Below are 26,061 nucleotides of genomic sequence, written 5' to 3'. Positions count from 1 at the left end.
TCTACGAACATATCAGTCCAGAATTATGGAATTCTATATTTGTCTGCTACAACATAACCATATGATCATTATCACAACTTGATTTTTATTTTCTGTATCCACAGAATCTCATAATTCCTTCCTGATTTCAACACTTATAGTGAAAAATGAATTGATACTGATCGCTAACATATTCCATAAGCATATGACTTTATTTCTATAACCACACAACTACACCATCTGAACCAACAAGACTACGTTAGCAAAGGAGAGCTGAGTTAGTCACAGATAGAAGACCTTGCGACATCAAAAATCCCGGAACATGTCTAGTTGAAGTCGTACGTGGCAATTCGAGACAGATAACTCCGTACAGGTCTAATCAAGCCAGTAGCAGGACTTTTATTGCCCTTGGTATGAACAGTTGTTGACAGACTTTGGAACAGATTCAGCACCAGAATCTGTTAACAATAACAGATATTCGAGACCTAATCCCACGGTTTGTAATCAGCGTTTCGTAGTGACTAAAAGACACAAAAAATCTATTGCACTCTGCTTATATAACAATCTTTCAGACGATATTACAAAGTTCTCAGTCATCTGTCGTACGTGTGATCACTATACCCGGCATGTTTAATAGGTTCCTGATAATTACGTAGGTCTGGAACAACTGGCCGTGGCCTATTGGACCCCGAGTAGATGGAGACTTCATTCCCGACCACCCAGCCACACTGGTCAGCTCCGGCAGGTTTAACAAAGTGGATCTCATCACAGGCGTCACCCAGCACGAGGGAGCCTTGTATACAGTTAGTAAGTGAAGCACCACACTATCACTCTTTACTTATTACCAATAGCCTGAATTTTCTGATTTGGATCAATGTTTAACATAGTACATATGAAATTCAAGGAATATATATATATATATATATATATATATATATATATATATATATATATATATATATATATATATATATATATATATATATATATATATATATATATATATGTATATACATATCTTTTTCGATTTCCCAAAAGAAAGAACAGAGAAGGAGGCCAGGTGAGGATATTTCCTTAAAAAGGCTCAGTCCTCTGTTCTTATCGCTACCTCGCTAACACGGTAAATAGCGAATAGTATGAAAGAAAGAATATATATACATACATACACACACACATATATATATATATATATATATATATATATATATATATATATATATATATATATATATATATATATATATATATATATATATATATATATATATATATATATATATATATATATATCTTTTCTTTCTTTCATACTATTCGCCATTTCCCGCATTAGCGAGTTTGCGTTAAGAACAGAGGGCTGGACCTTTGAGGGAATATCCTCACCTGACCCCTTCTCTCTCCCTTCTTTTGGAAAATTTAAAAAAACGACAGGGGAGGATTTCCAGCCCCCCGCTCCCTTCCCTTTTAGTCGCCTTCAACGACACGCAGGGAATACGTGGGAAGTATTCTTTCTCCCCTATCCCCTATCCCTAGGGAAATGGCGAATAGTTTGAAAGAAAAAGAAAATATATATATATATATATATATATATATATATATATGTATATATATATATATATATATATATATATATATATATATATATGTATATATATATATATATATATATATATATATATATATATATATATATATATATATATATATATATATATATATACATATATATATATATATATATATATATATATATATATATATATATATATATACATATATATATATATATATATATATATATATATATATATATATATATATATATATATATATATATATATATATATACATATATATATATATATATATATGCGCCCTTAACTGAAGTTCCCATTTGCTCCCTTGTCTTACGCACTTTATTTACCTCCTTCCATAACATCTGTTTATTCTCCCTAAAATTTAATGATACTCTCTCACCCCAACTCTCATTTGCCCTTTTTTTCACCTCTTGCACCTTTCCCTTGACCTCCTGTCTCTTTCTTTTATACATCTCCCACTCAATTGCATTTGTTCCCTGCAAAAATCGTCCAAATGCCTCTCTCTTCTCTTTCACTAATAATCTTACTTCTTCATCCCACCACTCACTACCCTTTCTAATCAACCCACCTCCCACTCTTCTCATGCCACAAGCATCTTTTGCGCACTCCATCACTGATTCCCTAAATACATCCCATTCCTCCCGCACTCCCCTTACTTCCATTGTTCTCACCTTTTTCCATTCTGTACTCAGTCTCTCCTGGTACTTCCTCACACAAGTCTCCTTCCCAAGCTCACTTACTCTCACCACCCTCTTCACCCCAACATTCACTCTTCTTTTCTGAAAACCCATACAAATCTTCACCTTATCTCCACAAGATAATGATCAGACATCCCTCCAGTTGCACCTCTCAGCACATTAACATCCAAAAGTCTCTCTTTCGCGCGCCTGTCAATTAACACGTAATCCAATAACGCTCTCTGGCAATCTCTCCTACTTACATACGTATACTTATGTATATCTCGCTTTTTAAACCAGGTATTCCCAATCATCAGTAATTTTTCAACACATAAATCTACAAGGTGATAACAAGTAGTGGTGATGTGAGAAGGAGATGGAGTGAGTATTTTGAGAATTTGTTGAATGTGTTTGATGATAGAGTGGCAGATATAGGGTGTTTTGGTCGAGGTGGTGTACAAAGTGAGAGGGTTAGGGAAAATGATTTGGTAAACAGAAAAGAGATAGTAAAAGCTTTGCGGAAGATGAAAGCCGGCAAGGCAGCAGGTTTGGATGGTATTGCAGTGGAATTTATTAAAAAAGGGAGTGACTGTATTATTGACTGGTTGGTAAGGTTATTTAATGTATGTATGACTCATGGTGAGGTGCCTGAGGATTGGCGGAATGCGTGCATAGTGCTATTGTACAAAGGCAAAGGGGATAAGAGTGAGTGCTCCAATTACAGAGGTATAAGTTTGTTGAGTATTCCTGGTAAATTATATGGGAGGGTATTGATTGAGAGGATGAAGGCATGTACAGAGCATCAGATTGGGGAAGAGCAGTGTGGTTTCAGAAGTGGTAGAGGATGTGTAGATCAGGTGTTTGCTTTGAAGAATATATGTGAGAAATACTTAGAAAAGCAAATGGATTTGTATGTAGCATTTATGGATCTAGAGAAGGCATATGATAGAGTTAATAAGAGATGCTCTGTGGAAGGTATTAAGAATATGTGGTGTGGGAGGCAAGTTGTTAGAAGCAGTGAAAAGTTTTTATCGAGGATGTAAGGCATGTGTACGTGTAGGAAGAGAGGAAAGTGATTGGTTCTCAGTGAATGTAGGTTTGCGGCAGGGGTTTATGGATGGGGTTGTTAGGGAAGTGAATGCAAGAGTTTTGGAAAGAGGGGCAAGTATGAAGTCTGTTGGGGATGAGAGAGCTTGGGAAGTGAGTCAGTTGTTGTTCGCTGATGATACAGCGCTGGTGGCTGATTCATGTAAGAATAATTGGTATACATGGGGTGTTCAGAGTTGTAAATGGAAATGGTGAAGCGCTTGTAGATTTATGTGCTGAAAAAGGACTGATGATTGGGAATACCTGGTTTAAAAAGCGAGATATACATAAGTATACTTATGTAAGTAGGAGAGATGGCCAGAGAGCGTTATTGGATTACGTGTTAATTGACAGGCGCGCGAAAGAGAGACTTTTGGATGTTAATGTGCTGAGAGGTGCAACTAGAGGGATGTCTGATCATTATCTTGTGGAGGCTAAGGTGAAGATTTGTATGGGTTTTCAGAAAAGAAGAGTGAATGTTGGGGTGAAGAGGGTGGTGAGAGTAAGTGAGCTTGGGAAGGAGACCTGTGTGAGGAAGTACAAGGAGAGACTGAGTACAGAATGGAAAAAGGTGAGATCAATGGAAGTAAGGGGAGTGGGGGAGGAATGGGATGTATTTAGGGAATCAGTGATGGAGTGCGCAAAAGATGCTTGTGGCATGAGAAGAGTGGGAGATGGGTTGATTAGAAAGGGTAGTGAGTGGTGGGATGAAGAAGTAAGAGTATTAGTGAAAGAGAAGAGAGAGGCATTTGGACGATTTTTGCACGGAAAAAATGCAATTGAGTGGGAGATGTATAAAAGAAAGAGACAGGAGGTCAAGAGAAAGGTGCAAGAGGTGAAAAAGAGGGCAAATGAGAGTTGGGGTGAGAGAGTATCATTAAATTTTAGAGAGAATAAAAAGATGTTCTGGAAGGAGGTAAATAAAGTGCGTAAGACAAGGGAGCAAATGGGAACTTCAGTGAAGGGCGCAAATGGGGAGGTGATAACAAGTAGTGGTGATGTGAGAAGGAGATGGAGTGAGTATTTTGAAGGTTTGTTGAATGTGTTTGATGATAGAGTGGCAGATATAGGGTGTTTTGGTCGAGGTGGTGTGCAAAGTGAAAGGGTTAGGGAAAATGATTTGGTAAACAGAGAAGAGGTAGTAAAAGCTTTGCAGAAGATGAAAGCCGGCAAGGCAGCAGGTTTGGATGGTATTGCAGTGGAATTTATTAAAAAAGGGGGTGACTGTATTGTTGACTGGTTGGTAAGGTTATTTAATGTATGTATGACTCATGGTGAGGTGCCTGAGGATTGGCGGAATGCGTGCATAGTGCCATTGTACAAAGGCAAAGGGGATAAGAGTGAGTGCTCAAATTACAGAGGTATAAGTTTCCTGAGTATTCCTGGTAAATTATATGGGAGGGTATTGATTGAGAGGGTGAAGGCATGTACAGAGCATCAGATTGGGGAAGAGCAGGGTGGTTTCAGAAGTGGTAGAGGATGTGTGGTTCAGGTGTTTGCTTTGAAGAATGTATGTGAGAAATACTTAGAAAAGCAAATGGATTTGTATGTAGCATTTATGGATTTGGAGAAGGCATATGATAGAGTTGATAGAAATGCTCTATGGAAGGTATCAAAAATATATGGTGTGGGAGGCAAGTTGTTAGAAGCAGTGAAAAGTTTTTATCGAGGATGTAAGGCATGTGTACGTGTAGGAAGAGAGGAAAGTGATTGGTTCTCAGTGAATGTAGGTTTGCGGCAGGGGTGTGTGATGTCTCCATGGTTGTTTAATTTGTTTATGGATGGGGTTGTTAGGGAGGTGAATGCAAGAGTTTTGGAAAAAGGGGCAAGTATGAAGTCTGTTGGGGATGAGAGAGCTTGGGAAGTGAGTCAGTTGTTGTTCGCTGATGATACAGCGCTGGTGGCTGATTCATGTGAGAAACTGCAGAAGCTGGTGACTGAGTTTGGTAAAGTGTGTGAAAGAAGAAAGTTAAGAGTAAATGTGAATAAGAGCAAGGTTATTAGGTACAGTAGGGTTGAGGGTCAAGTCAATTGGGAGGTGAGTTTGAAGGGAAAAAAACTGGAGGAAGTAAAGTGTTTTAGATATCTGGGAGTGGATCTGGCAGCGGATGGAACCATGGAAGCGGAAGTGGATCATAGGATGGGGGAGGGGGCGAAAATTCTGGGAGCCTTGAAGAATGTGTGGAAGTCGAGAACATTATCTCGGAAAGCAAAAATGGGTATGTTTGAAGGAATAGTAGTTCCAACAATGTTGTATGGTTGCGAGGCGTGGGCTATGGATAGAGTGGTGCGCAGGAGGATGGATGTGCTGGAAATGAGATGTTTGAGGACAATGTGTGGTGTGAGGTGGTTTGATCGAGTAAGTAAGGTAAAGGTAAGAGAGATGTGTGGAAATAAAAAGAGCGTGGTTGAGAGAGCAGAAGATGGTGTTTTGAAATGGTTTGGGCACATGGTGAAAATGAGTGAGGAAAGATTGACCAAGAGGATATATGTGTCGGAGGTGGAGGGAACGAGGAGAAGAGGGAGACCAAATTGGAGGTGGAAAGATGGAGTGAAAAAGATTTTGTGTGATCGGGGCCTGAACATGCAGGAGGGTGAAAGGAGGGCAAGGAATAGAGTGAATTGGATCAATATGGTATACCGGGGTTGACGTGCTGTCAGTGGATTGAATCTGGGCATGTGAAGCGTCTGGGGTAAACCATGGAAAGCTGTGTAGGTATGTATATTTGCGTGTGTGGACGTATGTATATACATGTGTATGGGGGTGGGTTGGGCCATTTCTTTCGTCTGTTTCCTTGCGCTACCTCGCAAACGCGGGAGACAGCGACAAAGCAAAAATATATATATATATATATATATATATATATATATATATATATATATATATATATATATATATATATATATATATATATATATATACATATATATATATATATATATATATATATATATATATATATATACTTCCCACGCATTCCTCACGTGTCGTAGAAGGCGACTAAAGGGGACGGGAGCGGGGGACCAGAAACCCTCCCCTCCTTGTATTTTAACTTTCTAAAAGGGGAAACTGAAGAAGGAGTCATAGGAGGAGTGCTCATCCTCCTCGAAGGTTCAGATTGGGGTGTCTAAATGTGTGTGGATGTAACCAAGATGAGAAAAAAGGAGAGATAGGTAGTGTGTTTGAGGAAAGGAACCTGGATTTTTTGGCTCTGAGTGAAACGAAGCTAAAGGGTAAAGGGGAAGAGTGGTTTGGGAATGTCTTGGGAGTAAAGTCAGGGGTTAGTGAGAGGACAAGAGCAAGGGAAGGAGTAGCACTACTCCTGAATCAGGAGTTGTGGGAGTATATGATAGAGTGTAAGAAAGTAAATTCTAGATTGATATGGGTAAAACTGAAAGTTGATGGAGAGAGATGGGTGATTATTGGTGCATATGCACCTGGGCATGAGAAGAAAGATCATGAGAGGCAAGTGTTTTGGGAGCAGCTGAATGAGTGTGTTAGTGGTTTTGATGCACGAGACCGGGTTATAGTGATGGGTGATTTGAATGCAAAGGTGAGTAATGTTGCAGTTGATGGAATAATTGGTATACATGGAGTGTTCAGTGCTGTAAATGTAAATGGTGAAGAGCTTGTAGATTTATGCTGAAAATTTGTGCTGAAAAAGGACTGGTGATTGGGAATACCTGCTTTAAAAAGCGAGATATACATAAGTATACGTATGTAAGTAGGAGAGATCGCCAGAGAGCGTTATTGGATTACGTGTTAATTGATAGACGCACGAAAGAGAGACTTTTGGATGTTAATGTGCTGAGAGGTGCAACTGGAGGGATGTCTGATCATTATCTTGTGGAAGCAAAGGTGAAGATTTGTGGTGGTTTTCAGAAAAGAAGAGTGAATGTTGGGGTGAAGAGGGTGGTGAGAGTAAGTGAGCTTGGGAAGGAGACTTGTGTGAGGAAGTACAAGGAGAGACTGAGTACAGAATGGAAAAAGGTGAGATCAATGGAAGTAAGGGGAGTGGGGGAGGAATGGGATGCATTTAGGTAAGTAGTGATGGCTTGCGCAAAAGATGCTTGTGGCATGAGAAGCGTGGGAGGTGGGTTGATTAGAAAAGGTAGTGAGTGGTGGGATGAAGAAGTAAGATTATTAGTGAAAGAGAAGAGAGAGGCATTTGAACGATTTTTGCAGGGAAAAAATGCAAATGAGTTGGAGAGGTATAAAAGAAAGAGGCAGGAGGTCAAGAGAAAGGTGCATGAGGTGAAAAAGAGGGCAAATGAGAGTTGGGGTGAGAGAGTATCATTAAATTTCAGGGAGAATAAAAAGATGTTTTGGAACGAGGTAAATAAAGTGCGTAAGACAAGGGAGCAAATGGGAACTTCAGTGAAGGGGGCTAATGGGGAGGTGATAACAAGTAGTTGTGATGTGAGAGGGAGATGGAGTGAGTATTTTGAAGGTTTGTTGAATGTGTTTGATGATAGAGTGGCAGATGTGGGGTGTCTTGGTCGAGGTGGTGTGCAAAGTGAGAGGGTTAGGGAAAATGATTTGGTAAATAGAGAAGAGGTAGTAAAAGCTTTACGGAAGATGAAAGCCGGCAAAGCAGCAGGTTTGGATGGCATTGCAGTGGAATTTATTAAAAAAAGGGGGTGACTGTATTGTTGACTGGTTGGTAAGGTTATTTAATGTATGTATGATTCATTGTGAGGTGCCTAAGGATTGGCGGAATGCGTGCATAGTGCCATTGTACAAAGGCAAAGGGGATAAGAGTGAGTGCTCAAATTACAGAGGTATAAGTTTGTTGAGTATTCCTGGTAAATTATATGGGAGGGTATTGATTGAGAGGGTGAAGGCATGTACAGAGCATCAGATTGGGGAAGAGCAGTGTGGTTTTAGAAGTGGTAGAGGATGTGTGGATCAGGTGTTTGCTTTGAAGAATGTATGCGAGAAATACTTGGAAAAACAAATGGATTTGTATGTAGCATTTATGGATCTGGAGAAGGCATATGATACAATTGATAGAGATGCTCTGTGGAAGGTATTAAGAATATATGGTGTGGGAGGCAAGTTGTTACAAGCAGTGAAAAGTTTTTATCGAGGATGTAAGGCATGTGTACGTGTAGGAAGAGAGGAAAGTGATTGGTTCTCAGTGAATGTAGGTTTGCGGCAGGGGTTTCTGATGTCTCCATGGTTGTTTAATTTGTTTATGGATGGGGTGGTTAGGGAGGTGAATGCAAGAGTTTTGGAAAGAGGGGCAAGTATGCAGTCTGTTGTGGATGAGAGAGCTTGGGAAGTGAGTCAGTTGTTGTTCGCTGATGATACAGCGCTGGTGGCTGATTCATGTAAGAAACTGCAGAAGCTGGTGACTGAGTTTGGTAAAGTGTGTGAAAGAAGAAAGTTAAGAGTAAATGTGAATAGGAGCAAGGTTATTAGGTACAGTAGGGTTGAGGGTCAAGTCAATTGGGAGGTAAGTTTGAATGGAGAAAAGCTGGAGGAAGTGAAGTGTTTTAGATATCTGGGAGTGGATCTGGCAGCGGATGGAACCATGGAAGCGGAAGTAAATCATAGGGTGGGGGAGGGGGCAAAAATTCTGGGAGCCTTGAAGAATGTTTGGAAGTCGAGAATATTATCTCGGAAAGCAAAAATGGGTATGTTTGAAGGAATAGTAGTTCCAACAATGTTGTATGGTTGCGAGGCGTGGGCTATGGATAGAGTTGTGCGCAGGAGGGTGGATGTGCTGGAAATGAGATGTTTGAGGACAATATGTGGTGTGAGGTGCTTTGATCGAGTAAGTAATGTAAGGGTGAGAGAGATGTGTGGAAATAAAAAGAGCGTGGTTGAGAGAGCAGAAGAGGGTGTTTTGAAATGGTTTGGTCACATGGAGAGAATGAGTGGGGAAAGATTGACCAAGAGGATATATGTGTCGGAGGTGGAGGGAACGAGGAGGAGTGGGAGATCAAATTTTAGGTGGAAAGATGGAGTGAAAAAGATTTTGAGTGATCGGGGCCTGAACATGCCGGAGGGTGAAAGGCGTGCAAGGAATAGAGTGAATTGGAACGATGTGCTATACCGGGGTCGATGTGCTGTCAATGGATTGAATTAGGGCATGTGAAGCGTCTGGGGTAAACCATGCAAAGTGTGTGGGGCCTGGATGTGGAAGGGGAGCTGTGGTTTCGGTGCATTATTACATGACAGCTAGAGACTGAGTGTGAACGAATGGGGCCTTTGGTGTTTTTCCTAGCGTTACCTCGCACACATGAGGGGGGGAGGGGGTTGTCATTCCATGTGTGGCGAGGTGGCGATGGGAACAAATAAAGGCAGACAGTATGAATTATGTACATGTGTATATATGTATATGTCTGTGTGTGTATATATATGTGTACATTGAGATGTATAGGTATGTATATTGTGCGTGTGTGGACATGTATGTATATACATTTTTATGTGGGCGGGTTGGGCCATTCTTTCGTCCGTTTCCTTGCGCTACCTCGCTAACGCGGGAGACGGCGATAAAGCAAAATAAATAAAATAAATAAAATATATATATATATATATTTGAATGCAAAGGTGAGTAATGTGGCAGTTGAGGGAATAATTGGTATGCATGGGGTGTTCAGTGTTGTAAATGGAAATGGTGAAGAGCTTGTAGATTTATGTGCTGAAAAAGGACTGATGATTGGGAATACCTGGTTTAAAAAGCGAGATATACATAAGTATACTTATGTAAGTAGGAGAGATGGCCAGAGAGCGTTATTGGATTACGTGTTAATTGACAGGCGTGCGAAAGAGAGACTTTTGGATGTTAATGTGCTGAGAGGTGCAACTGGAGGGATGTCTGATCATTATCTTGTGGAGGCTAAGGTGAAGATTAGTATGGGTTTTCAGAAAAGAGGAGTGATTGTTGGGGTGAAGAAGGTGGTGAGAGTAAGTGAGCTTGGGAAGGAGACCTGTGTGGGGAAGTACCAGGAGAGACTGTGTACAGAATGGAAAAAGGTGAGAACAATGGAAGTAAGGGGAGTGGGGGAGAAATGGGATGTATTTAGGGAATCAGTGATGGATTGCGCAAAAGATGCTTGTGGCATGAGAAGAGTGGGAGGTGGGCTGTTTAGAAAGGGTAGTGAGTGGTGGGATGAAGAAGTAAGAGTATTAGTGAAAGAGAAGAGAGAGGCATTTGGACGATTTTTGCACGGAAAAAATGCAATTGAGTGGGAGAAGTATAAAAGAAAGAGACAGGAGGTCAAGAGAAAGGTGCAAGAGGTGAAAAAAAGGGCAAATGAGAGTTGGGGTGAGAGACTATCAGTAAATTTTAGGGAGAATAAAAAGATGTTCTGGAAGGAGGTAAATAGGGTGCGTAAGACAAGGGAGCAAATGGGAACTTCAGTGAAGGGCGTAAATGGGGAGGTGATAACAAGTAGCGGTGATGTGAGAAGGAGATGGAATGAGTATTTTGAAGGTTTGTTGAATGTGTCTGATGACAGAGTGGCAGATATAGGGTGTTTTGGTCGAGGTGGTGTGCAAAGTGAGAGGGTTAGGGAAAATGAGTTGGTAAACAGAGAAGAGGTAGTAAAAGCTTTGCGGAAGATGAAAGCCGGCAAGGCAGCAGGTTTGGATGGTATTGCAGTGGAATTTATTAAGAAAGGGGGTGACTGTATTGTTGACTGGTTGGTAAGGTTATTTAATGTATGTATGACTCATGGTGAGGTGCCTGAGGATTGGCGGAATGCGTGCATAGTGCCATTGTACAAAGGCAAAGGGGATAAGAGTGAGTGCTCAAATTACAGAGGTATAAGTTTGTTGAGTATTCCTGGTAAATTATATGGGAGGGTATTGATTGAGAGGGTGAAGGCATGTACAGAGCATCAGATTGGGGAAGAGCAGTGCGGTTTCAGAAGTGGTAGAGGATGTGTGGATCAGGTGTTTGCTTTGAAGAATGTATGTGAGAAATACTTAGAAAAGCAAATGGATTTGTATGTAGCATTTATGGATCTGGAGAAGGCATATGATAGAGTTGATAGAGATGCTCTGTGGAAGGTATTAAGAATATATGGTGTGGGAGGCAAGTTGTTAGAAGCAGTGAAAAGTTTTTATCGAGGATGTAAGGCATGTGTACGTGTAGGAAGAGAGGAAAGTGATTGGTTCTCAGTGAATGTAGGTTTGCGGCAGGGGTGTGTGATGTCTCCATGGTTGTTTAATTTGTTTATGGATGGGGTTGTAAGGGAGGTAAATGCAAGAGTCCTGGAAAGAGGGGCAAGTATGAAGTCTGTTGGGGATGAGAGAGCTTGGGAAGTGAGTCAGTTGTTGTTCGCTGATGATACAGCGCTGGTGGCTGATTCATGTGAGAAACTGCAGAAGCTGGTGACTGAGTTTGGTAAAGTGTGTGGAAGAAGAAAGTTGAGAGTAAATGTGAATAAGAGCAAGGTTATTAGGTACAGTAGGGGTGAGGGTCAAGTCAATTGGGAGGTGAGTTTGAATGGAGAAAAACTGGAGGAAGTGAAGTGTTTTAGATATCTGGGAGTGGATCTGTCAGCGGATGGAACCATGGAAGCGGAAGTGGATCATAGGGTGGGGGAGGGGGCGAAAATTTTGGGAGCCTTGAAAAATGTGTGGAAGTCGAGAACATTATCTCGGAAAGCAAAAATGGGTATGTTTGAGGGAATAGTGGTTCCAACAATGTTGTATGGTTGCGAGGCGTGGGCTATGGATAGAGATGTGCGCAGGAGGATGGATGTGCTGGAAATGAGATGTTTGAGGACAATGTGTGGTGTGAGGTGGTTTGATCGAGTAAGTAACGTAAGGGTAAGAGAGATGTGTGGAAATAAAAAGAGCGTGGTTGAGAGAGCAGAAGAGGGTGTTTTGAAATGGTTTGGGCACATGGAGAGAATGAGTGAGGAGAGATTGACCAAGAGGATATATGTGTCGGAGGTGGAGGGAACGAGGAGAAGAGGGAGACCAAATTGGAGGTGGAAAGATGGAGTGAAAAAGATTTTGTGTGATCGGGGCCTGAACATGCAGGAGGGTGAAAGGAGGGCAAGAAATAGAGTGAATTGGAGTCATGTGGTATACAGGGGTTGACGTGCTGTCAGTGGATTGAAGCAAGGCATGTGAAGCGTCTGGGGTAAACCATGGAAAGCTGTGTAGGTATGTATATTTGCGTGTGTGGACGTGTGTATGTACATGTGTATGGGGGGGGGGGGGTTGGGCCATTTCTTTCGTCTGTTTCCTTGCGCTACCTCGCAAACGCGGGAGACAGCGACAAAGTATAAAAAAAAAAAAAAAAAAAAAAAATATATATATATATATATATATATATATATTATATATATATATATATATATATATATATATATATATATATATATATATATATATATATATATATATATATATATACATATATATATATTTTTTTTTTTTTTTTTTTTTTTTTTTTTTTTTTTTCAAAAGAAGGAACAGAGAAGGGGGCCAGGTGAGGGTATTCCCTCAAAGGCCCAGTCCTCTGTTCTTAACGCTACCTCGCTATCGCGGGAAATGGCGAATAGTATGAAAAAAAAAAAAAAAAAATATATATATATATATATATATATATATATATATATATATATATATATATATATATATATATATATATATATATATATATATATATATATATATATATATATTTTATTTATTTTATTTATTTTGCTTTGTCACTGTCTCCTGCGTTAGCGAGGTAACGCAAGAAAGCAGACGGAAGCATTGCCCAACCCACCCACGTACACCCACATACACTTATATGTACATACACGTCCACACACGCACATATACATGCCTATACATTTCAACGTAAACATACATATACATACACGGACATATACATATATACACATGTACATAATCCATCCTTGCTGCCTTTATTCATTCCCGTTGCCACCCCGCCACATGAAATGACACTACCTTTTCCCTGCACACGCGCGAGGTAGCGCTAGGAAAAGACAACAAAGGTTACATTCGTTCACACTCAGTCTCTAGCTGTCATGTATAATGCACCGAAACCACAGCTCCGTTTCCACATCTAGGCCCCACAAAACTTTCAATTGTTTACCACAGACGCTTCACATTCCCTGGTTCAATCCATTCACAGCATGGCGAAGCCGACATACCATATCGTTCAAATTCACACTATTCCTTGCACGCCTTTCGCCCTCCTGCATGTTCAGGCCCCGATCGCTCAAAATCTTATTCACTCCATCCTTCCATCCGTAATTTGGTCTCCCGCTTCTCCTTGTTCCCTCTACCTCTGACACATATATCCTCTTTGTCAATCTTTCCTCACTCATTCTCTTAATGTGACCAAACCATTTCAATACACCCTCTTCTGCTCTCTCAACCACACTCTTCTTTTTTTAACACATAACTCTCTTACCCTTTGATTGCTTACTCGATCAAACCACCTCACACAACATATTGTCCTCAGATATCTCATATCCAACACATCCACCCTCCTCCCCATAACCCTACCTATAGCCTACGCCTCTCATTCAAAAAACATTGTTGGAACCACTATTCCCTCAAACATGCCCATTTTTGCTATCCGAGATAATGTTCTCGCATACCACACATTCTTCAACGCTCCCAGAACCTTCGACCCCTCCCCCATCCTGTGACTCAATTCCGCTTCCATGGTTCCATCAGCTGCCAAATTCACTCCCAAGATATCTAAAACACTTCACTTTCTCCAGTTTTTCTCCATTCAAACTTACCTCCCAATTGACTTGTCCCTCAACCCTATTGTGCCTAATAACCTTGCTCTTATTCACATTTACTTTCAGCTTTCTTCTCTCACACGCTTTACCAAACTCAGTCACAAGCTTCTGCAGTTTCTCACCCGAATCACCAACCAGCGCTGTATCATCAGCGAGCAACAACTGACTCACTTCTCAAGCCCTCTCATCCAAAACAGACTGCATATTTGCCCATGTCTCCAAAACTCTTGCATTCACCTCCCTAACAACCCTATCCATAAACAAGTTAATCAACCATGGAGACATCACGCACCCCTGCCGCAAAGCGACATTCCATGAGAACCAATCATTTTCCTCTCTTCCTACTCGTACACATGCCTTACATCCTCGATAACAACTTCTCACTGCTTCTAACGATATATATATATATATATATATATATATATATATATATATATATATATATATATATATATATATATATATATATATATATATATACATATATATATATATATATATATATATATATATATATATATATATATATATGGTGTGGGAGGAAAGTTGTTAGAAGCAGTGAAAAGTTTTTATCGAGGATGTAAGGCATGTGTACGTGTAGGAAGAGAGGAAAGTGATTGGTTCTCAGTGAATGTAGGTTTGCGGTAGGGGTGTGTGATGTCTCCATGGTTGTTTAATTTGTTTATGGATGGGGTTGTTAGGGAGGTAAGTGCAAGAGTTTTGGAAAGAGGGGCAAGTATGAAGTCTGTTGGGGATGAGAGAGCTTGGGAAGTGAGTCAGTTGTTGTTCGCTGATGATACAGCGCTGGTGGCTGATTCATGTGAGAAACTGCAGAAGCTGGTGAATGAGTTTGGAAAAGTGTGTGGAAGAAGAAAGTTAAGAGTAAATGTGAATAAGAGCAAGGTTATTAGGTACAGTAGGGTTGAGGGTCAAGTCAATTGGGAGGTGAGTTTGAATGGAGAAAAACTGGAGGAAGTGAAGTGTTTTAGATATCTGGGAGTGGATCTAGCAGCGGATGGAACCATGGAAGCGGAAGTGGATCATAGGGTGGGGGAGGGGGCGAAAATCCTGGGGGCCTTGAAGAATGTGTGGAAGTCGAGAACATTATCTCGGAAAGCAAAAATGGGTATGTTTGAAGGAATAGTGGTTCCAACAATGTTGTATGGTTGCGAGGCGTGGGCTATGGATAGAGTTGTGCGCAGGAGGATGGATGTGCTGGAAATGAGATGTTTGAGGACAATGTGTGGTGTGAGGTGGTTTGATCGAGTGAGTAACGTAAGGGTAAGAGAGATGTGTGGAAATAAAAAGAGCGTGGTTGAGAGAGCAGAAGAGGGTGTTTTGAAGTGGTTTGGGCACATGGAGAGGATGAGTGAGGAAAGATTGACCAAGAGGATATATGTGTCGGAGGTGGAGGGAACAAGGAGAAGAGGGAGACCAAATTGGAGGTGGAAAGATGGAGTGAAAAAGATTTTGTGTGATCGGGGCCTGAACATGCAGGAGGGTGAAAGGAGGGCAAGGAACAGAGTGAATTGGAGCGATGTGGTATACCGGGGTTGACGTGCTGTCAGTGGATTGAAGCAAGGCATGGGAAGCGTCTGGGGTAAACCATGGAAAGCTGTGTAGGTATGTATATTTGCGTGTGTGGACGTATGTATATACATGTGTATGGGGGGGGGCCATTTCTTTCGTCTGTTTCCTTGCGCTACCTCGCAAACGCGGGAGACAGCGACAAAGTATAATAATAATAATAATATCCCTGGGGATAGGGGAGAAAGAATACTTCCCACGTATTCCCTGCGTGTCGTAGTAGGCGACTAAAAGGGGAGGGAGCGGGTGGCTTAAAATCCTCCCCTCTCGTCTATTTTTTAATTTTCCAAAAGAAGGAACAGAGAAGGGGGCCAGGTGAGGATATTCCTTCTAAGGCCTAGTCCTCTGTTCTTAACGCTACCTTGCTAATGCGGGAAATGGCGAATAGTATGAAAGAATGATATATATATATAAATATATATATATATATATATATATATATATATATATATATATATATATATATATATATATATATATATATATATTTTTTTTTTTTTTTATTATACTTTGTCGCTGTCTCCCGCGTTTGCGAGGTAGCGCAAGGAAACAGACGAAAGAAATGGCCCAACCCCCCCCATACACATGTATATACATACGTCCACACACGCAAATATACATACCTACACAGCTTTCCATGGCTTACCCCAGACGCTTCACATGCCTTGATTCAATCCACTGACAGCACGTCAACCCCGGTATACCACATCGCTCCAATTCACTCTATTCCTTGCCCTCCTTTCACCCTCCTGCATGTTCAGGCCCCGATCACACAAAATCTTTTTCACTCCATCTTTCCACCTCCAATTTGGTCTCCCTCTTCTCCTTGTTCCCTCCACCTCCGACACATATATCCTCTTGGTCAATCTTTCCTCACTCATTCTCTCCATGTGCCCAAACCACTTCAAAACACCCTCTTCTGCTCTCTCAACCACGCTCTTTTTATTTCCACACATCTCTCTTACCCTTACGTTACTCACTCGATCAAACCACCTCACACCACACATTGTCCTCAAACATCTCATTTCCAGCACATCCATCCTCCTGCGCACAATTCTATCCATAGCCCACGCCTCGCAACCATACAACATTGTTGGAACCACTATTCCTTCATACATACCCATTTTTGCTTTCCGAGATGATGTTCTCGACTTCCACACATTCTTCAAGGCCCCCAGAATTTTCGCCCCCTCCCCCACACTATGATCCACTTCCGCTTCCATGGTTCCATCCGCTGCCAGATCCACTCCCAGATATCTAAAACACTTCACTTCCTCCAGTTTTTCTCCATTCAAACTCACCTCCCAATTGACTTGACCCTCAACCCTACTGTACCTAATAACCTTGCTCTTATTCACATTTACTCTTAACTTTCTTCTTTCACACACTTTACCAAACTCAGTTACCAGCTTCTGCAGTTTCTCACATGAATCAGCCACCAGCGCTGTATCATCAGCGAACAACAACTGACTCACTTCCCAAGCTCTCTCATCCCCAACAGACTTCATACTTGCCCCTCTTTCCAAAACTCTTGCATTTACCTCCCTAACAACCCCATCCATAAACAAATTAAACAACCATGGAGACATCACACACCCCTGCCGCAAACCTACATTCACTGAGAACCAATCACTTTCCTCTCTTCCTACACGTACACATGCCTTACATCCTCGATAAAAACTTTTCACTGCTTCTAACAACTTTCCTCCCACACCATATATTCTTAATACCTTCCACAGAGCATCTCTATCAACTCTATCATATGCCTTCTCCAGATCCATAAATGCTACATACAAATCCATTTGCTTTTCTAAGTATTTCTCACATACATTCTTCAAAGCAAACACCTGATCCACACATCCTCTACCACTTCTGAAACCACACTGCTCTTCCCCAATCTGATGCTCTGTACATGCCTTCACCCTCTCAATCAATACCCTCCCATATAATTTACCAGGAATACTCAACAAACTTATACCTCTGTAATTTGAGCACTCACTCTTATCCCCTTTGCCTTTGTACAATGGCACTATGCACGCATTCCGCCAATCCTCAGGCACCTCACCATGAGTCATACATACATTAAATAACCTTACCAATCAGTCAACAATACAGTCACCCCCCTTTTTTAATAAATTCCACTGCAATACCATCCAAACCTGCTGCCTTGCCGGCTTTCATCTTCCGCAAAGCTTTCACTACCTCTTCTCTGTTTACCAAATCATTTTCCCTAACCCTCTCACTTTGCACACCACCTCGACCAAAACACCCTATATCTGCCACTCTATCATCAAACCCATATATATATATGTATATATATATATATATATATATATATATATATATATATATATATATATATATATATATATATATATATATATATATATATATATATATATATATATATATATATATATATATATATATATATATATATATATATTTATGTATGTATATATATATATATATATATATATATATATATATATATATATATATATATATATATATATATATATATATATATATATATATATATATATATATATATATATATATATATATATATATATATATATATATATATATATATATATATATATATATATATATATATATATATATATATATATATATATATATATTCTTTCTTCCTTTTTTTTGCAGGGAGGTATTGCGGGGGACTGGAGATGTATTGGGAGGAGCGGCGGGAGGTCGGGAGACGGGTGCGGGGTGAAAGAGGGGGCGGATGAGAGTTGGGGTGAGAGAGCATCAGTAGATTTTAGGGAGTATAAAAAGATGTTTTGGATTGAGGCAAATATAGTGCGACGGGAGAGCAGGTTGGGCATTGGTGAGGGGATGGATGGGGATATAGTAACAAGTACTGATGAAGTGAGAGGGAGAGGGAGTGAGTATTTTGAGGGTTTGCTCAGTGTATTTGATGGTAGAGTGGAAAATGTGGGGTGTTTTTGTCGGTGTGGTGTGCGAAGTGAGGGGGACAGGGAGAATGGTTTGGTAAACATTGAAGAGGAAGTTAAGGCTTTGCAGTGAAATTTGTTAGGAAAGGGGTGACTGTGTCGTTGATTGGTTGATGAGGATTGGCGGAGTGCATGCGTGGTGTCTTTGTGAGTGGACAAGGGGGATAAAGGAGGGTGTTCTAGTTACAGAGGCATAAATTTCTTGAGTATCATTGGTAAGTTGTGTGGGAGGGTATTGATTGAGTGGGTAAAGGTATGTGCAGAGCGTCAAATTGGGGAGGGGCAGTGTTGTTTCGGAGGTGGTAGGGAATGTGTGGATCAGGTGTTTGCTTTGATGAATGTATGTGAGAAATACTTAAAGAAAACAGATAGATTTGAATGTAGCTTTCATGGATCTGGAGAAGGCATATGATAGGGTTGATAAAGATGCTTTTTGGAAGGTTTTAAGAGTATATGGTGTGGGAGGTAAGTTGCTAGAAGCAATGAAAAGTTTTACCAAGGATGAGAGGCATGTGTACGAGTAAGAAGAGAGGAAAGTGATTGGTTCCCAGCGAATGACGGTTTACGACAAGGGTGCGTGATGTCTCCTTGGTTGTTTAATTTGTTCATGGATAGGATGGTTAGGAAGGTGAATGCAAGAGTTTTGGAGAGAGGAACAAGTATACAGTCGGTTGTGGATGAGAGGGCTTGGGAAGTGAGTCAGTTGTATTTCACTGATGATACAGCACTGGTGGCTGATTCGAGTGAGAAACTGCAGAAGTTGTTGACTGAATTTGGTAAAGTATGTGAAAGAAGAAAGTTTACAGTAAATGCGAATAAGAGCCAGGTCATTAGGTTCAGTAGGGTTGAGTGACAGGTAAACTGGGAGGTAAGTTTGGATGGGGAAAAACTGGAGGAAGGAAAGTGCTTTAGATATCCGGGGATGGACTTAGCAGCGATGTAACCATGGAAGCGGAAGTGAGTCGCAGGTTGGGGGAAGGGGGCGAAGGTTCTGGGAACGTTGATGAATGTGTGGAAGGAGAGAACGTTATCTTGGAAAGCAAAAATGGGTATGTTGAAGGAATAGTAGTTCCAACAATGTGATATAGTTGCAAGGCATGGGTTATAGATAGGGTTGTGCGGAGGAGGGTGAATGTGTTGGAAATGAAATGTTTGTGGTGTGAGATGGTTTGATCGAGTAAGTAAGAGAAGAGTAAGAGAGATGTTTGGTAATGAAAGGAGTGTGGTTGAGAAAGCAGAAGAGGGTATGTTGGAATGGTTTGAACACATGGAGAAAATGAGTGAGAAAAGATTGACAAAGAGGATATATGTGTCAGAGGTGGAGAGAAGAAGAAGCGGGAGACCAAATTGGAGGTGGAAGGATGGAGTAAAAAGATTTTGAGCTATCGGGGCCTGAACATGCAGGAGGGTGAAAGGCGTGCAAGGAATAGAGTGAATTAGAATGATGTGGATACTGGGGCCGGCATGCTGTCAATGGATTGAACCAATGCATTTGAAGCGTCTGGGGTAAACCATGGAAAGGTCTGTGGTACCTGGATGTGGAAAGGGAGCTGTGGTTTCGGTGCACTATACATGACAGTTAGAGACTGAGTGTGAACAAATATGGCCTTATTTTCTTTGCGCTACCTCGCTGGAGCGGGTGGATGGATTCTATTTCATGTGTGGAGGGGTGGCGACGAAAATGGACGAAAGCAGCAAATATGAATGTGTACATATGTATATATGTATATGTCCGTGTATGTATATGTCTGTATACGTTGAAATGTATATGTATGTATATGTGCGTGTGTGGACGTAATGTATAATGTATATACATGTGTATGTGGGTGGGTGGCCACTCCTCGTCTGTTTCCTTGCGCTGCTCTGCAAATGCGGAAGAAGGCGATCAAGTATAAGATATATATTTTTCATCATACTTTGTCGCTGTTTCCCGCGTTTGCGAGGTAGCGCAAGGAAACAGACGAAAGAATGGCCCTATCCACCCACATACACATGTGTATACATAAACGCCCACACATGCACATATACATACCTATACATTTCAACGTATATATACATATACATTCACAGACATATACATATATACACATATACATATTCATACATGCTGCCTCCATCCATTTCCACCGCCACCCCGCCACACATGAAATGACCCCCCCCCCCCCCCCCCCCCCCCCGCGTGCGCGCGAGGTAGCGGCAGGAGAAGACAACAAAGGCCACATTCGTCCACACTCTGTGTCTATCTGTCATGCGTAATGCACCGAAACCACAGCTCCCTTTCCACATCCAGCCTCCACAAAAGTTTCCATGGTTTACCCCACACGTTTCACATGCCCTGGTTCAATCCATTTGACAGCACGTCGACCCCGGTATACCACATCGTTCCAATTCACTCTGTTTCTTGCACGCCTTTCACCCTCCTGTATGTTCAGGCCCCGATCGTTCAAAATCTTTTTCACTCCATCCTTTCACCTCTAATTTGGTCTCCCACTTCTCCTCGTTCCCTCCCCCTCTGACACATATATCCTCTTTTTCAATCTTTCCTCACTCATTCTCTTCATGCGACTAAACCATTTTAATACACCTTCCTCTGCTCTCTCAATCACACTATTTCTATTACCACACATCTCTCTTACCCTTTCATTACTTACTCGATCAAACTACCTCACACCACATATTGTCCTCAAACATCTCATTTCCAACACATCTACCCTCCTCAGCACAACCCTATCTATCGCCCATGCCTCACACCATATAACATTGTTCAACAGTAATTGTAAGCTGCTAAACTATCAGAACACTTGTCTCTTCCATACAGTTATCCACTCTAATAAAACGGCAATCGAGGATTTGCAGCAGAATTTCAGTGTTGGAGGTCCAGTCTCCTTGGCTATGCAGGAGTGGGACGAAAATCCGGTCGACTTAGCCCTCAGCGTCTACAACTATTACCTGGGAGAGACAAAGATTAGGGAAGAGAAGGCCGAGGAACTGACCCAGGTACAAGGCTCCACTTATTTGTAAACTACATTGTAAGGAAACTTCTTGAAGATCTCATAATTGTCATACAAATGTTCATACAATTGTGGGTAAGGCATGATCTCTACTTCAGCCCAGTGATACGTTTGAATTGATTAGAAACCCAGGCATTCTGTTACCACTCGCACTATCATTTGTCACTGCCTAATAAGCTCTTATTAAGCTTTAGTTGACTTATCATTTTGTTACAATCCAACAGGATTTACCATGATGACTTTTTTCAGATTCCTCTCATCATTACCAGTCCTGTAGGAGATCTTAACTAAGTTATCACTATGGTTCCTTATCATCATGTAATAGCCAAGCAAGAAATTCCAGCATGGCCAATGAGTGTGACCAATGAGACAATCTATCTGGGCTGTACATGACAGATCCTTACCATTTCTCATAACCTCTTTAGTTCTTATTGATTTGTGGCTGAGAGTCCTCATTATCCTACTACAGTTTTCGTAGAGCCGCTGTTAAGAATTCCTGTGGAATTAGATATAACTAAGCACAGTTTAAACTGGTTTGGTTTCACTTTAAGGATACACGTCACTAGCTGCAGGTAAATAGACGAGTCTCATAGAGTTGTAGTTCAATGGACCCGTGTTAGTAAATCAGAGGCACGTTTAGTTGAAAGTTTTTTTTCTCTGGATCGTACAAAATGGTATCTGCCATAACTTAAGAGCCAAGTAGGAAATTCTCTCTTTTGTAGTAGACGAAGATCACCATACTTTCAGCGCCAAGTAGGACGTTTTCACTGGTATTCAGTTGATGTTCCCAGTCATCACTCAGCCAGTAAGAAGTTCTCCTTCGACTAAAGTATATGGTCCGTGTCATAAGTTAGTTCTCACTCTACTGTAGGTGACGGTCCGTTGTCATCTGTCGTGGCAGCCAAGCTGATGGCTGTCGATTCCATCAATGGATCGGCTTCGTCGGTCATTATCTAAATATGAACCAAAAAATCACCGGTTAACTAGTACTTGAACAGCAGATAATCAGAGTGATATGTTCTTCTTTCAGATGCTCTCGGACCGCCATTTCAAAGTGTGTAACGAGGAGACGGCCCACCTCCACACAGTCCACAATGCTCCCCTCGGCCACAAAGTCTTCAAGTATGAACTTCAACATCGCGGACAGAAGAGCCTGGCTGACTTTTACAATTCAACTCTGGAAAACACTTGTAAGTTAATGAGCTGTTGTATTTCCCAGGATCTATCTATAGTGAGGCATATAGCAATATCGACATATACCATCATCCCCATGTCAGTTTCAAGATAGTCTCTGCTCCTTTCTTTGCAGGCTTCGTCCTCTGTAAAAGGTAAACTCTGAGACATATCAAATATATCAGTCCTTTTCACCAAGACGACTTTTCTGAAATTAACTTTCCTCTAAGACTCATACTGGCCGACTAAATGTATTTTACCATTCAGATATAAAGACATTAGGTAGGATTTCATTCTTACTTTTCTCCATGCTTATTCGCCGTTTTCCAATTCAGCGAGACAGTGCTAGAAACAAACGAAGAAAAGCCACTTCGTTCACATCCATTCTCTAGCTGTCATGTGCAATGTACCAAAACCACAGGCCCGTATCAACAACCAGGCCCTGCAGAACCTTTCCATGGTTTCTCCCGGCCGTTTGATATGTCCTGACAGCGCGTCGACCCTTGCATACCATATCGTTTCAATCCCATGCACGCCTTTCACCTTCCTGCATTTTCAAACCCCAACCACTCAAACTACTTTTCACCCTATCCCTCCTCTTCCAATTTGATCTCCTTCATCTCCATGTCCCCTCTACTTCTGACATATGTATCCTCTTTGTCAGTCTCTTCTGACTTCCGCTCCATACGTTCAAATCATTTCAGCACACCCTCTTCAGCTTTCTCAACCACACGCTTCCTTCTACCATACTTCTCACTTACCCTTTCAGTATTTACTCGATCAAACCACCACACACATATTTTTCTCAAATATTTCATTTTCAACTCTGCACATCCTCATTTATATTCCATGCCTCCTATCCATACAACATCGCTAAGACTACCTTGCATTCAAACATACTCATTTTCTCTCTTCCTGAAATGACTCATTCCTCAATTATCTCAGAACCTTCGCGACCTCACCCTCCTTATAACTCACTTCCGCTTCCCTGGTTCCATTTCTGCAATGTCCAGTCTTAGATATCTAAAACATTTCACATCCTACGAAATTTCTCCATTCAAACTCACGCCACAGCTAACACGTCTCTCTGGCCTAATAAACCTAATAGCCTTGCTTTTATTCACATTACTCTCAATTTCCTCCTTTCAAACCCCCTCCCACTCACAGTTACTAACGTCTGAAATTTCCCGTTCGTATCTGCCACCACTGCTGTCATCAGCAAAAAAAATGCCTCACTTTCTACGCCCCGTACAGACTGCCCAGTCGTCCCTTTCTCTGAGGCCCTAGCATTTACCTTCCTCTCCACCTCTTCCGTAAAGATATTGAATATCAGTAGTTTAATAGGAGGGAGGTACACAAGTATACAAGGGTGAGTGGAGCAGATGATAAACATGCATAACTGGATTATGTATTACTCTTTTGGATGTAAATGTGCTGATCTGGTGGGATGTTTGATCATTTATTGGTGGAGGTGAGACTGATGGTTTATGGAGACTTAAGGAAATGAGAAAATTATATGTGTGGGAAGAGGAAAGTGAAAGTATGTGAGCAATCTAGAGGAATGGATGAAAATTAAAAGGTATTTTGGGAAGCGGTCTCAAATGTACGAAAGAAGTGTGTGGCATGTCAGAAAGGGTGCTGAATGATGGGATAATGAAGTTTAGTTCTTAGTAAGAGAGGAAAGAGAGGTGTATGGGAAATGTACAAGAGAAACCATCAGGAAATCTAGAGAAAGGTGTAGGGGTTGAAAAACAGCAAATGGGAATTAGGGTATGCAGACTTCAGGGAGAATAAGAGAAAGTTTTGGAAGGAGTAAATAGTGACAGAAACAAGAGAACAAACGGGGGCAAAGATGAAGTGAAAAGGAGATGGAATGAGTTTTGAAGAAGTGTTGAATATGTTTGATAATAGGATGGCAGATGTGGTGTGTTTTTGACGTGGAAGTAAGGGAAATTGAGAGTCATGCCAAGTGAAGGCCTTGAGTAAGATAAATTTGTGGCGAAGCAGCGAGAGTTAATGGAACTGCGTTGAATCTCTTAGAATAGTTGATGCTTGTGTTGTTGACTGGTTAGTGAGGATTTTCAGCGCATGTATGGCACATGGTGAGGTGCCTGAGGATTGGTGTAATGCGTGTATAGTACCACTGCAAAATTCAAAGGGGAAACAAGTGATTATTTGTAATAAGAGGAATAAGTTTAAGTGTACCTAATAAACTGTATAGGAAAACGGTTGCTGAGCGTGGTAGAATGCATCAGACTGAGGTGGAACGACGAGGTTTCATGAGCGGCAGAGGATATGCGGATCATGTTTCCTTTGGTGAGAAATGCTTAGAGAAACGAAGGCATATATCGCTCTGGAGAAGACATATGACAGGATGAATAGAAATGTTTAGTAGATGGTGTTACAAAGTTTTGGTGTGAAAAGAGAGCTACAAGAAACAATGAGGAGTTTTCACCATTAGTGTAAGGCGTGTGTGGAAGTAGGTAGAAAGGAAGATGAGATATTCTAGTAAAGGCAGATGTGCAGATGGGGTGCGTGGTGTCACCATGGCTGTTTGATTTACTTATGAATGAGGTGTCGTGGGAGGAAGATGGGAGAGATTGGAGCATGTAAAACATTTGTATCCTGTCGATGGTAGGAGGACCTGGGAAGTGAGCCAATTGCTGTTTGCTAATGACATGTCGCTGGTGGCAAGTTCGAGTGAGAAACTGTGGAAATTGGTGTATGAATTTGAATAGTGTGTGAAAGGAGACAGTCGATCGAGAGTATATGCGTATATGTTAATAAGATTAAGGTTATATAGCTCTAGAATGAGAAAGGTTATCAGGAGTGTGAGCTTGAACTGAGAGAACCTGGCAGAAGTTTACTGTTTTAGATACCTGGGAATGGACATAGCAGAGAAAAGAACCGTTGTAGCTGAATTGAAACTTAGGGTGGTCCTGGAAGCATTGACGAATGTGTGGAAAAAGAAGGCAAGGATGGATATGCTTGAAGAGTAGTCCCATCATATTGCATAGACACAAGATGCGAGGCAATGATCATAATGACAAAGTACGGAAGAGGTGAGCGTGTTGGAAATGAAACGCTAGAGAATAATATGTGGTGTGAGGTGGGTTGTTCAATTAAGAAATGATAGGGTAAGTGAGAGGTGCAGTAGCGCGAGGAGTATATATGAAAGAGCTGAAGAGGGTGCACTGAAATGGCTTGAACATATGTAGAGGCTGAGTGATGAGAG

At 41.1% G+C, this 26,061-nt stretch overlaps 1 protein-coding gene across 1 annotated transcript in view; it reads left to right on the top strand.

Moving 5' to 3' along the window:
- The first annotated feature begins 150 nt into the window (after positions 1–150).
- LOC139751527 (venom carboxylesterase-6-like) overlaps positions 151–26,061 on the top strand; it is a 65,862-nt gene continuing 39,951 nt past the window's right edge. Inside the window, exons 1-3 of the mRNA XM_071667352.1 lie at positions 151–786; positions 21,461–21,639; positions 22,684–22,843. Of these exons, the coding sequence (XP_071523453.1) occupies positions 21,535–21,639; positions 22,684–22,843 (265 nt within the window). The 5' untranslated portion in view covers positions 151–786; positions 21,461–21,534. The remainder of the gene's footprint in view (positions 787–21,460; positions 21,640–22,683; positions 22,844–26,061) is intronic.

This window comes from Panulirus ornatus, chromosome 1 (genome assembly GCF_036320965.1).
Source record: "Panulirus ornatus isolate Po-2019 chromosome 1, ASM3632096v1, whole genome shotgun sequence".
Classification (NCBI taxonomy): domain Eukaryota; kingdom Metazoa; phylum Arthropoda; class Malacostraca; order Decapoda; family Palinuridae; genus Panulirus; species Panulirus ornatus.
Note: the sequence above shows the minus strand (reverse complement) of the source record. Positions and strands in the feature narration are given on the sequence as shown.